General features: G+C 48.6%; 1 protein-coding gene across 4 annotated transcripts in view; it reads right to left on the bottom strand.

Moving 5' to 3' along the window:
• The window catches only part of SPAST (spastin), a 41,607-nt gene extending 29,689 nt beyond the window's left edge, over window positions 1–11,918 (bottom strand). For 2 of the 4 annotated variants that reach the window (XM_066596121.1, XM_066596122.1), the window contains exon 1: window positions 11,442–11,915. In XM_066596121.1, coding sequence (XP_066452218.1) covers window positions 11,442–11,829 — 388 coding nt within the window. In that variant the 5' untranslated portion in view covers window positions 11,830–11,915. Of the gene's footprint in view, window positions 1–11,441 lie in introns of all 4 variants that reach the window. The other 2 variants (XR_010791203.1, XM_066596120.1) reach the window with 2 other exon arrangements.
• Between the last annotated feature and the right edge of the window lie 2,525 nt (window positions 11,919–14,443).

Below are 14,443 nucleotides of genomic sequence, written 5' to 3'. Positions count from 1 at the left end.
CTGCAAAATGCTGAGAAGAAGGCACTGGAACGACTGGGTGGACAGGGTGTCATTTTCCCTGAAAAAAATAGTTCTGGCTTTTGAAGGAGACGTTGGAATTCTGGAGCAATCTGGAGGTGGAGCCCAACATTCTATGGCATTACCTGAAGACACGAATTCCTGAACCCAAGTGTCGGAAATATGGACAAAGTTTCCCTAAATAGAAGTAATCGGCCCCCCACTCTGGCTAGATTGGTTAGGGGGCTGCCCTTATGCGGAAGATTTAGTGTTAGAAGCCTTGAATGCCTGTGAACTTGGATGCTAGGATGGTCTCATTTTAACAGGGACTTCGCATCTGTTCCTTTGTGACTTTTTTTTTTTTACTATCAGAGCATCGGGGACTAGAGCGACAAAACTTCCAGAGAAAATCCAGAAAGAGTACCTAGTCATTGTTGCTTAGCCCCTTCAGTAGATGCCTTACTGACCAAAGTATAGGCAAAAACCGGCTTTAGCCCTGACTCTCAGCCTCAAAAGGATGTTTTAGCTAGTGACCATCTTCCTGTCACAAATGTCTTGAGAAGACAAAGTGCCAGCCATAGGAAGAGTAGCGCAGTTGAGCAAGAAGACACTGGTGATCTACTGTTGGCGAAGATTTTTTTTTTTTTTTAAACACACTAAACCATTCGGAAAAGAACACAAATATCTAGACTCTTAGATTTTGGTGAAGCGTGTAGCTGGAATACTCCATTCCCTCTTCAGTACATCTTCAAACTCTTCATGGGGAGAAATCAGCAGCAGAGAATGCTTTGGATGTCTAAATGAAAGATGCTGCTGATGCAGTAGAAGTCTGATCCATGACTTGAAAGGTATCCCTTATGGCAACTATCAGGCTATCCACTATAGTGGAAATTTTAGAAGCCTGTTCATCTAGATCAGAATCGGAGGGAGACTCAGAAAGTTCGCTCTCTGACTAACGTCAATGAATGGAGATCGCAATCTCCCTCCAGGAAGAACTGACCAGGATGGCCATGCAGGAGATCTAGACAATCACCTTGAGTGGGAGGGTCTACTTCTCTACAGTGTAAATAGGTAGTCATGTTTTGACCAGGTTGAATGTCATAGCCTAAAATAGTAGTTCATGCTCTGGTAAAGTCAGCGACCACCTGTGACAGGGAGCATACCCATTGTGATTCAGTGGCTTGCATAGGGTTTTTTCTATGGCTGCCTGCCACGATGAACACAGAACAACTGTTCTAAACTTACCTGCAGCCAGTTTGTATTACAGCGAGAGCATGCGTAGTATGTGGCTGGCCTGTCTGACATGGCGCTAAAACAGTACAAAATTACTGTAATATAGACTATGGTAAGATGTACTGCAGGAAAGCCAATAGTGCAGGGGAACTAGCCGCCAGGAAGAGCTTACCCGGTCTGGAGCAGAGCTTTGGAATAATGATCCCATAAAATGCTTTCTGGCAGAGTTGGAGCTTCTTATGAGAAGAAAAGTGCTCGGTACTACAGGTCCCAGGAAACCCTCATGAAGTTGGGAGGATCTTGAGACAGGATGTGAGGGCGGACCTTGGTCAGCAGCCAACCAATATCCAATGGACACCCAGAAAAGGGAGGAATGCTGTGCAGGCATTGGTGAAGAATAGAGGAAGCCCTGCCTCCATTATTTCCCACCAATAAATCCCACAGCATGCCTTGGGAGTGTCATGCCTGGGCCTGAATCCGGGGCCTAAATTGGTAATGCTGGGCAGTGTAGCGCCATTGAGGGAATAAAGAGAAGGAGCAGCGATGCGCAGCAAAAATTACTGTCGCAACCTAAACTCCCACTGACTGCAAGAATCCACCCACGGCACCCAGCATGTTACCCTGGGCACGAACAGATTTGCGTGCCTGGATCATAGAATGGTCGAGGTGGAAGGGACCTCCAGGGTCATCGGGTCCAACCCCCATACTACACCAATCCAAGGGAAAGGACCTAGCAGGCAAAGAATAGCAGCAGCCTCTGCCAGAGCCTCACAATTGCCTGGGAAAAACCCTTAAATAACCCAACCCTATAGGTACTCGTACAGACTGCTGGGAAATGTAGTAGCTAGGGAAGGGAAAGAAAATACTCACCTCTATACAGGAGATACACGTCGCTCCTAGGAGAGGGAAGGACACAGATTCCTTAGTCCCAGCAGTGTACCAGTGTCCCTTATTTAAAGGCAGGCGAGCGTGTTCCAGTAAAAATGGGGACACTATTGCTGGTAGGTCACATCCAAGTTAACGCTTGGACGTACCTCCTTTTTGTCTGAGGCCAAGACAATATGGTTAACTCCATTCTGTTTACCCTCCTCGGTGGAGAGACAGGGAGGGTCCTACCTCCCTGTATTCCCTGAATCCAAGAGGTTGTTTAAGACCAGTGAGAACCAGGTCTGCCTCCTACAGACACTAAGCTATAGGAGTACAGCTGGTAGGAGGAACTACCACGTTCTGCTTCGTGTCTGCCTCCTAGTGGCAGTCGCTATACCCACGGTCTTTAGCTGTGTCCCTCAATGATACAGACAAACAGGAATAGCGGTCCTGTGCAAATGGGCCCTAAATCATGATTCACTCCCTGTATGTTGGATATTGATTGAATGTGCCCAATAAAGAACATGAGCAGCACCGCACACGTTATTAGTTTAGATTGGGTTTTGTCTGTAATTGTGCCTTTAATAGAATGTGGCCTCGTTATTGACCATCAATGCAGAAACCCGGCCTGATAAGCAGCCAGGTACTTCTTTTTTACCAATACAGTCAGGCCTGTCTCACAACTGGATAGGAATTGTGGATTCCGCGAGAATTTGATCAGCAGTAATACGTGAATTAATCAAATGCATTGGACTGCACAGGTCGCTCAAATTAGCGGGTCGAAATTGCATAATCAACGAGCGCAAAATAGAACGCAGCATGTTCCATTTAAACGCGCGTATCCATGACAAAGCCCCCTCTTCTCTATTGTCCAATATACCCGCAGCCCATGTGTAATTACACTGTGTATGGCCAGCGGGTATCCAAGTCATCGCTAAGTGATGGCACAAGAAATAGACAAAAAAAAAAAAAGTGGTGTACTGTGCAGGACCGCCTACTTGAATACGCCGTCAGGCCCAGTTCATCAAGTGGCCATTCGCAGGGTCACAGCTGGAATCCACTGTGGGCCTCCAAATGCGGTTCGTCTGAGCCTGTGGCCGTAGTTTTTTATATTTAAATAAAAAAAATAAATAAACAAAAATGGTTGCAAAATCCAAATTACATCCAGTTTGCACTGCGCCAGAACTGAATTCTGTGCTCCTCTCATCTTGTAATGCTCCATAAAACAAAGGTTTTTCATGTCTGATGGGATACTTTGTCCGTGCAGCCCAAAATCCTCGTTCAGTTCACTCTATGACAATGAGATCTGCTCCCGGCTGGAAACAAAAGACGACACAAAGAAACCGTAACTACCTCCCCCCCACCCCTACAGACGAGGCTGCCACCCCATACAAGTCTAACCAGCTATGAAATGTACATGATGGGATATGCAAATAGAAGAGCAAAAAGACATTCTGCAACTGTCCAGGTTATACGGGTTAAATAAAATACATTTATGGCTTTAAAGAGATTGTCTTCTGCTGAGGCAGCAAGCCGGAACACGACAAAGCCGATTCAGACACAAAGGAGGAAGACTGGTAACGAGAGGGGCTTCCAGTGGGGTGCCATCATCAAAGCTACAAAACTGGGTCTCCTAAGTCAATTGATGGAGCTTTGTCAGGTAGCCCGTCTGTAGAGCCCCTAAGTGAGGAGCGTCCACCACCCTCATCTGCACAATCAGTAGATCAACGCTGACATACAACATTCAAGAGGGGTCGATGAGCAGATCCCATCACTGCTGAAGTGTTCTCATGCAGAAGGGGCTGGCAGACACCTGAGCACCGGACGAGTCACTCATGCACTGCGCTTCCAATCCTCAATTATTAATTGCCTCATTATTCACCCCACTGCACACATTTTAATATGCTTGGGCTTATTGTTTATTATGAGGAATCTCAGAACCCAAATGTGTCAGAGGAAAAAAATAAAATACATTTATTTTTTTTGTTAGACCCTATGAAAAACCCATTTGCCTTGACATGGTCTTTAGCCTCATAAGTGATTTATGACAATGGCTTCACGCATGAGCACTTCTACCACAATACTGGGAAACACAGCCTAGTATTAACCCTACCTCGTCCTTCGTAAGTGCCTGCTTCCATCTTACCGTAACCACAGAGTCTGTATGTGAATTTGTGCGGAAAATCCATACCAAAGTCTTGCATTGAAAACTGCATCACAATCTGTGCCGTTGGAGCAGATCCACAGCAGAATTTACCCCTTCAATTAAAAAAGGGTGAAATCTGTTGCATATCTGCACAAAAATAAAAAAAAAACAGCCCAAAATTTTGGTGCACCAGAAGCTGAAGAGTGCGAATATAGCCTTAAGACCTCCTTCACACGGGCGACACTGCATCGCTGCGAGAAAATCACAGCGATATCACATCGCTGCACCGTATGATATCGCTGCGATTTTCTCGCAGCAATATCGCGATTTTGTAGTGCTACTAAGTCGCATGTGATGCTACAAAATCACGCGACTATGTAGCATCTGCTACTGTCAAAGTTGCATCGCATGCAAACCGCGTTTTCGTGCAATGCAACAGAGAGGAAGGCTCCATAGAGAAACATGGGCTACAAAACCGCACGTGTCGCGGGCATATCACCGGACCTGCGAGGTTTGTGTGTCGTTTTGTAGCATGCTACAAAACATCTCATGTGTGAAGGAACCCATAGGAAACCATGGGCTTCTCATACATGCGATTTGTAGCATCATAGCAATGCTACTAAATCGCGCGACTGTCGCCCGTGTGAAGGAGGCCCTAAGGGTTTCTATGGGTAAATGAAACTTCAAGGCGACACAAATAACTTTTGTAACATATCCATCATTTCAGGCATCGTTACACAACCTGCCTGAACGAGGGGGACAAAGGAGTCAATTACCCTACCGGCTGTCAGCTGAGCAGTAGACAAGCACACAAGCTGTAGCGGTGTATTATATAGAGTCTAGGCCAGCTCCCGGCATGACTTAGCAAGGCCTTACTCGATTAGTTGTTTTTAGTATTCAAGCTGGCCTGGAATGAACTGTACATGGCATGTCATGTTATGGAAACATGGGCAGTAAGGAGACCTTGTCACAGGGTAGGTGATCGGTATGATCGCTGGGGATCCTGGATCCTGTTGCTGAACGGAGCAGTGGTGTGCACCCAAGACCCCCTCCTCCTTGGAGCTTTTTACTAAGCTGCGGTATTTCATCTGATAACAGCCTTGTGACGGAACCATTCATCATCCTTCGGAAAACGGACAACACTTGTGTCTGGTTGATAAGATCTCCGTTTGATTTGGGGCACAGAATGTAGTCAGCTACACTATTCTACACCAAACTGAACCCTTGGCAAAGTGATATCTGTTTAATTCACAGTGAAAAGCCCCATTTATTTACGTTTCGGGGTTCCATCACAAGGCGGAGTGACAGACGGAATCCCGCGGCATAATAAAAACGCTACGGGAAAACGCCCTTACCCTTCATCCCCGTTTATGGTGCCATGCACATTAGATGTAGATCATGGCTGAACCCGACCATCTGACGTGCATGACGGCCTCTGAATGCTCTGCCAACGGCACTTGTTGGGGAGAAGGATTGGGCATTTATATTTCAATTACCCGGTCTTTTTGTTCTCCTGGAGGGTCTGGCAGCAGCTTTGTCCCCTGTGCAGAGTCACACTTGACCAAGAGTACATGTGTATTGGGGTGTCGGATGAGCTGACCACAGGCCAAGCCAGCCGATAGCTATAAACTAGCTTTACTCTGGGGGACTCTGCATGACCAGTTTATAGATAAAGCACAACCTGGTTGTGTCGTATACAAATTCACAGTTCTGGCCCGATTTGAGTGAAAAAAAAAATTAAACTCACCGACTTTCCCTATAATTTTTGTTGCCAATAGCAACCAATCAGAGCGCAGCTTCATTTCTTATACTGCTGAGGTAAAATGAAAGCTGCACTGTGATTGGTTGCCATGGGCACCACAGATTTTCTTTTGCACTACTTCCATAACAGTGAGGCGCTCGGCTCATTTTTGGGGCCCACTTTGTATATTCCATGACTGCTATTCATAAAGCCACTGAGTAACGCAGGGTGTATCACCTAGGAGCAGAAAATAGAGATGGAGGGGAGCTGCTACCGTTAAAAATGTCCTTTATTGAATAAAATAAAGCATACAGCTCACAAGTGCACGCTGAACGCGTTTCGGCAAAAGCCTTTGTATCACCTAGGGTCCTAATAAAGCTATATAGAGGATATAATAGGACCCAGTATACGCCCCCCTAGGGTGTCACGTCTCAGCAATGAGAAAGCACAACAAAACACGTAACGCTTCCAATATTTTAGTTGTTTTTTGCCTGGACGGGCAAGTTCGGTGGCAAAGTACGACTTCGCACTTTGTCGCGCAGTGCAGATATTATATCCACAGCCAACCCGACCGGCCTTGTAGGCAAGAGGTGGTGCAAGGATGTCTCCGAAGTCGTGCGGACGTTCCACTATAAGTAACAAACAAGCTGCAGTACTTGGCCAAAGGTCACCCAGCGCACGCCAGGAGCGAACGCCGGACAAACATCAGTATCAGCTGTTGTAGCAGCGCTGCACACAACTACAGAGAACTAGAGCGCTCCGGCGAGTGTCATCGTAGAACCCGGCGCAGTTGCACAACAGCGAGATCGACCAGCTTTAGGCCGCGCTCACACGGCTGTAAGCGTAAAACTGTATGGCAGTGATATTGTATTGCACATGACCGCATATCTCACGCACCCTCACAAAAAGCAAAAGTACGTATACATGCCACCCATCACCCATACACAATGTAAATGCACATAGGCTCCCATGGGAGCCTATCTCGTGCATATATGCGGCAAAATAGAAAATGCAATGTTCTTTTTTTTGTGCTTGTGTATTATGTAATTCCAACACGCTAATGTGAGCGGAACTGTGTGAGGCAATGTAATTGACTGTACAGCGCACACGTAATACGCGGTAATCTTACGCCCGTGTGACCCCAGCCTTAGGAACAACTTCCAAACTGGATTAAAAGCCATAAAATCCACTCCAGAGCTGTAGAAGACATTTTAGGCGGGTGATAGCAGGTAAGGATGGAGTGCCTGTCCAAACGCGCAAGCCACCGTGCCTTAGACCTCATGTCCACAAGGTAAATCAGGCCCGCTACAGATTCTTCATGGAGAATCCGTAGCGGGTCCCTCCTGCCCCGCAGACATGAGGCATTAAAATAACAATTACTCACCTCTCCGCATGCTCCAGATCTTCCCTTCTTCGCGGCTTGATTTTCTCTCCGTTGTGGCCGGATCTTCTTTCTTCGGCTCGGTGGATGTGCGCACATCCGTCCGGCCGCGAAGAAAGGAAGGTCCGGCCGCGAAGAAAGGAAAAACTGCATCGCCTGGAGCAGGTGAGTGTAATTCAGGCGTGGGTCTCTCGCGGACCCGGACGGCTTTCATAGGCTTCAATAGAAGCCTGCGGGAGCTGTCCCCGCGGGAGACCCGCACCTAAATGGAGCATGTCCATTTTTTTTAATTCACTTTTATTGAGACCATAGCACAAGCGTAAAAGCAGTCCACGATGGGTGGAGCTGAACAAAGCGCGGGTGTGAACCCAGAACAATGACTTTTTACCCGGGCCGCTGTCTCAGTCCGATGTAGCGAGCACCGATAAAAATAAAACAAGCACGCAAAATAACTAACTAAATTATATATATATATATATTTTGTTGTGCAACTTGAGAGAACAGTAGCAAACGCCAACATGACTGACATGCGCCCCATGGTTAAGCTAAGCAATGGAGACTGGGGAAACAGACTGACACAAGGTCCAAAGAGGGAGGGGGCTGATACACGGGAGGCGTGTGGGACAGCTGCCAGGAGGACATTCCCGTGTATCAGCCCCCTCCCTCTTTGGACCTTGTGTCAGTCTGTTTCCCCAGTCTCCATTGCTTAGCATGACCAATGTGTGCGCAATACCGATCGACAATACATTCGTGCGGGACGAGCCTTACTTGGAATTCTCTAAGGAGCACCGACTGACACACGGCGTTCAGCTTTCCTTTAGGCAGCTGCCATGCAGCCCGCTTTTTACCGCGATTAGTGCTGCATTTCAAATGCCACGTAAACCGCGGTACAACGTATTCATTGATTTCAATGGGGCTTCACAGACCAGCGCTTTTTGTGCATTTTTGTGACCCTATTACAATGATGGGGTGCGTTAAACGCAGTAACATGCATTCGAAGACACTGCGGTTTAGGATGCCGCGTTTTGCTAACTTGTGTGAGAGCAGCCTTACATGGACTGTGAATTGGCTTATGCAGACTAATGCCCACTAATACGATCGCTCATCGCCATCGGCTGGACATCTCCGTGTCCACTCAAGGACACGCACTACCCATCAGCCTCGCCGAAACCAAACAATCCGCTAATGAAAGAGCATGTGCTTGCTTGTCGAATGAGTGCAGATTGTCAGGCAAACAAGCATTCAGAGGAGGGTTCCGTGTAAGGCTGGGGTCACACGGGACATATTCCCGGCGGAAATCTTGCGGCTTCGCCGCAGCGAAAAACAGCGAGATTAGCGCAGGATAAGTGCAGCTCCAAAACCCGCAGCAGGTATTAGAGCGGCTTCGCTGCATGCTTTTCCATTACAGCTGGCTCTCCCATCGAAAAAAGCGAGGCCGCAACGGAAAAAAAAAACAAAAAAAAAAAACTTTGACATGCTGCATCTCGGGAATCCGCGCCGGCTAATGTCAGCTTTGCCGCGACGGATTGTCCACCCTGTGTGGACGAGATTTTTAACAAATCTCGTCTACACAGCTGGCTAATCGTGGGATAAGCAGCGGCAGACCGATTTGCCGCAGGGAAATTCGGCGACAAATCTGTCCTGTGTGAACCCAGCCTAAGAGGACCTCAAGAGCGCTTTCACACAGACGTAAGTACGCAGCGTAATGTGCGCACATTTTTCTTTCTTTTTCATTGATTTAAGTGGATTCATTCACAGCTGCATGTTTTTTTTACACGACATTTGGTCACGTGAAAAAAAGAAAAAAAAGCAAACTGCGCGATCTTGGTGCGTATTATGCACCGTAGTAGTACATTAACCCTTTAACGCTGCAGGGCAAACATTTACGTCCTGCAGCGTCAGGGTATGTATGAGAGGCGATGGCGGTTTCTTACAGCTGACACCCACCGACAACAGCTCCATTATAAGCCGTAAAGCTTTAAATACCACTGTCATTTCTGACAGCGGCATTTCATTCCCCCAGATTTTCAGGGGTCCCCTGTGCCAGCCTGATTGCAGTATGATGTAATGCTATTGCAAGTTGTTGTCCCCTTTGGGGACTTAGGAAAAAAAAAGTTGAAAAAAAAAAGTTAAAAAAAAGTCTAAAAAAACATTTTGCCATATTTATATGATCGGTTAATCCAGTGCCGTGTCAGCCAATGAAAGCCGGGGCTGGATTTAACCAATCAGAGCATTAGCTTCTTGGAGGCGAGGTATTCAAGCCCCCTTCCAGAAAGAACTGCTCTGTCGGCTTGAAAGCTGCCTCGACCGGAATGCCGGAGGAAGTGGAGTATTATTAGACAGCCCCCAAAAATAAGACACTGTGCCTCTTTTGAGGTAAAGATTATTATATGACAGTGTCTTATTTTTGGAGAAACATGGTATGTCGGTGGATAAATAAAGGAGTTGTGATTTTTAAAAGGCGAGTTCTTTCTCTTGTGATCGCAGATTACGCAATTCCGACACGCTAAAGTGAGCGGAGCCATCTAAGGGAACGTAGTTGATTGCCCCCGAATTACCGGATATCACATGGGTGGACAGAGCCCACGTAATACGGGGTAACCATCCGCCCGTGTGACCCCAGCCTCAGATGAATCAGCCCGGGGTATTTCCCCCTTAGTGCCCCCCGTTACCTGTACAATCCCACCGGCTGAAGTCCGTTAGGGTGGGAGAGTAACGAGACCACCAGATGATGCCGCTGCAGACAACACTCTGGCTTTATGGCAGCATTCAGTCTTTTTGGGCAATTGTCTAAAACCTTGGTCTCGTAGCGATCGCACCGACCCGCAGAATACCGTCACCGTGTTACGCTTGCTGCCGTGTGTACGCTGGAGAAACAAGACCCTCCAAAAGATGGTGGAATTGTTTTTTTCCCCCATTTCACTCAACTTTAGAATTTTGGTTTTTGAAAGTTTGCAGAACATTAAATAGAACCACCGAAAAAACACAAGTTGCCCGGCACAGAACCACTGGCAGACGGCGACAAATAGCGAGAAGAGGGCGGAGGTTGTGAGACACGTTTCAGGGTGACGTCATTAGAAGCTTCATTTTAAATGGGTGTCTTTTCTGCGCCGCGACGACTGAAGGGACGTTTAGACAAGCAGATTCAGGTTTGAACGAGCGAATCAGGTCAGCGCCCGCCCCTCTGTTCATGCAGCGGATACCGCGCCGGTTCATGCATACGAGAATCGCTCCCATTCGCGGTATAATAGGACGACTGAACGAGCGCTGTTAAACCGACAACCTAACGAAGCAACCTTGGTTTTGACGCCTGCAGAAACTGACGACGAGCGAGAAGAGAACGATTGTAGTAAGCAGTGTCCAGACCGAACAATTATAGGTCACGGTGGCTCATCTGATCGGTGTGACAGCGCCGCCACGTGATGGAGCATTCTGACCGCGTGTAACGGCAGTGCAGCACTTCCCCCTCCGGCCAGCAGGGTCGCCGTGGTGCTGTAGCGCTACGACCACCCATCCCCGCTCTACAGTCCGCCTATCGTTGGCTCACAGAGCTTCTCTTCCACCAACATCGTGCCGCGACACTCCTAGCGGCCCCTACCGATTCTCCTTCAGCCTCTCTATGCCGGAGTTCACAGCGTGTTCCAGGTGCAGCCGCACCATGCTACGGCGCTGTCGGGGTATGCGCCAAAGCCGCACAATTCGGCGCACGCCCTCTGCGTAGGAGACAGCGAGGACTCAGCATTTGTGACCAAGGAATTAACACTGGGTCACCGGTGATGGAAGTAAGAGGCCCGCAATGTACGCTACGTCGTTGGGATTTGGCGCAGTCATGTGACCTGTAAGGGTTAAGGTCACCAATTGTCGTCCACAATACCGGCAAACCGCGTACTTGGGAAAACGCCTGAACACGGGGTCTGCAGTTATTATGGAGGATGACGGGGCCACCAAGACACCAGCAGCTGCTGATCTCCACAAGCGTGAGAGGCTGATCTGATTCAGTGCAGTCCCCAGTCCTGATGAGCCTTGTGACGTCACCGGCGGCTCTAACGTCACTCCCGCATGACGTCGCAGCTCACCTTTCTCCTGCTCGTCGATCCGTAGCGCCATGGCGATGTGCTGGAAGGCCTGCTTGTGGAAGCCGTTCACCGCCACGGCCTCAGCCTCCTGCGGCCTGTCCACCGCCGCTGCCGCCACCGGGAGCTTCTTCTCCGCCATCACCCGCCGGGAGAGCCGCTCGCAGCACCAGGCGAACAGTAGGCCGAGCTGGAAGGCGACGAACCGCAGGAGGGAGAAGGCGGCGAGCAGCGGGTACGAGAAGACGAAAAGGTTCCTCTTATGGGGAGACGGCGGGGCGCCCTGCACCGGAGACTCCGGCCGAGAGGGCGGCGCTGAAGGCCCGGGACTTGTGCGTGCCGCGGGGCCCACCGGCTTCTTCTTGTGGCCTCTTCCACCCGGAGAATTCATTCACAGCGCCCGCAGCCGCCGCCATAACACCGGGCTCTTCGCCCGACTGCTCCGCCCACTGCGCCTCACCCACCCGCTTCGCTGCACTGACATCTGACCACGCCCACTCCACGACGTCTTCTCAATCGGGCTCCGCCCACATCGCAGCTGTTTATTAGCAGTCGGCTAAAAAGTCCGTCGCCCAGTCCCCGCCCAGAAGTAACTGAACACGCCCTGTTGTGCACGATAGGACGGTTCTCCTCACATCTGATAGGACCTCAGTCTCTTATTTAACCAAAGCAGCAGGAGGACACGCCCCTCGTGAGGACACGCCCAGTGCTACTATTACTTTTTTCATCGTTTATTTCAAGCAAGCATAAATATCATCGTTCTTCTCTCTCACCGGGACAGACATGACCGTCCTGAAAACAAAAAACTATTCAGCTTTAACCTAAATGCCGAGTAAACTGTGTCATCGTTCGTTTACTGGAATCATTATCACTATGTACAAAAGTACTCTTAGGGCTCATGTCCACGGGCAAAATGACATTTAAAATGCATTGACCACCCGCGGGTACATAAATACCCGCGGATCGTCAATAAAAGTGATTTAAAAAAAAATGGAGCATGAAAAAATCTGGACCATGCTCCATTTTCATGCGGGTCTCCCGCGGGGACGGCTCCCGCGGGCTTCTATTGAAGCCTATGGAAGCCGTCCGGATCCACGGGAGACCTAAAATAGGAATTTAAAGCATTTACTCACCCGCAGCGGGCCGCGAAGCTCTGCTCTTCCTCACGGCTGCATCTCCCTCGCTTCGGCTCGGCGGATGTGCCCGGCGCATGCGCGCGGCACGTCGACGACGTGCCGGCGATGTGCCGCCGGCGTCAGGAATTCATCCGCCGGCCGAAAATGAAGATCCGGCCGTGAGGAACAGCTGATCTTCGCCGTCCGCTACGGAAAGGTAAATGCTTTTAAATAGCTATTTTCAGCGCTCATGTCTGTGGGGCAGGAGGGACCCGCTGCAGATTCTACATGTAGAATCTGCAGCGGATCTGATTTTCCCCGTGGACATGAGGCCTTAGTCTGCGGTCACATGGGGCGGAAATCTCGCGGAATGACCGCACAGAAATACCGCAAGATTTCAGTGACAGAAATGCAGCTTCAAAACTCGCGCCACTCGGCATGGGTTCTGAAGTGGCTTTGCCACCTGCATACTGCTGCGCCCACAGTGAGGATAGACGGCAGCAGCGGAGATGACGATAAAATTGACATGCCGCGACTTTGAATTCCGTGCGGCATGTCAGTTTGATCGCGGCTTAGCCGCAGCGGCTTCTCCGCAGCGTGAGCATGAGATTTTGGCAAATCCTGTCCACTTTGCTGCTTTATCCTGGGATGAAAATTGTCAGTGGAATTTCCGTAAGAAAGTTGGCATGGAAATTCCACGGCAATTGCACCCCGTGTGACCCCAGCCTTAGGGCTCCTTCACACCGACAAGAAAATCAGACAATTTTCTGATGATGCAAGTGAGTGAAAACGCATGATTATGAAACAATGAATTTCAATGGTTTCATTCTCATTTGCGATGTTTTCACGCCTGCGATGCTGCATTTAAAAAAAATCACAGCATCTCCTTTTTTTTCTGCGATATCACCAATTGCTTTCAATTGGGCCGGTGGCAAAATCACAATAGTGAAAAATCGCTAATAGGAAGGAAAGCATTGTAAAACATTAGTTTCCCTATCTGCTTTTTTACTGACTATCGCATCAGTCAAAAATCACGCGATTTTCTCAGCTGCGTGAAACCTCCCTTAAGGCCCATTTACCGGGAAGAATGTCGGGCAAACGATGGATGCAATGCAAACAGTCTACTAGCATTCAATTCACGCTATTAGGACCCTTTCACACTGAATGATCATTCAGATTCGCATTAAATCAAAAACTCTGCGTTAGCAATTCAAATCATGCAGGCATAAAAAAAAATCAAACAATCACAATACGCCCTTTTACTGACCTCACTTATATGCTTTAAACCTGCACATATATCTTTTTGAGGCAGTGGCTTATTTGACTAGTGATGGGCAGGCTCCTGCTTTAACCACCAGGAATGGAGAAGCCTCAGATCCTAGCAGTTAAACCCCTTACATCTTACAATCAATAGCAACTGTAGCATGTAAGCAGATGGCATGGGGACGGGACCTTTTTTTGTCACCCATTGACACCTCGCAGTGGAAAGGCAAAGGCTTTCATGTTTGCCATGTAACTCAACCTATTAGGCCCCCTTCATGGAGGGCAGTAACCTTAGGTAAATACTCCTAACTGAGTTGACTTAAGATGGAAATTGTGGATGCCTCTCCTGGGACAGAAGAAAGAGCATGCTGACACACTGAAGTGGAGTAGTGAGCATGCTACTCCAGGAACTGACGCCAACAGAAGAAATGAGGGATGGGCTCTGGCATAGAAAGGCCCTTACCTCAGCATCCTCAACTTGATTTGAATCCTGGGAATGCTGAACTGGTGCAGGAAAATCCGAAGACCTCTGTACTGTAAGTCCCTGCGTGGAACTTCAATTCCAGAGAAGGAATCCTCGGGGATTATCGCGTGGCACAACATAAGGCGGTGGTGGAACTGGGAATT

The sequence above is a fragment of the Eleutherodactylus coqui genome, chromosome 3 (genome assembly GCF_035609145.1).
Source record: "Eleutherodactylus coqui strain aEleCoq1 chromosome 3, aEleCoq1.hap1, whole genome shotgun sequence".
Taxonomy (NCBI): domain Eukaryota; kingdom Metazoa; phylum Chordata; class Amphibia; order Anura; family Eleutherodactylidae; genus Eleutherodactylus; species Eleutherodactylus coqui.
The sequence above is the reverse complement of the archived record's forward strand: the minus strand, read 5'-3'. Positions and strand labels throughout refer to the sequence as shown.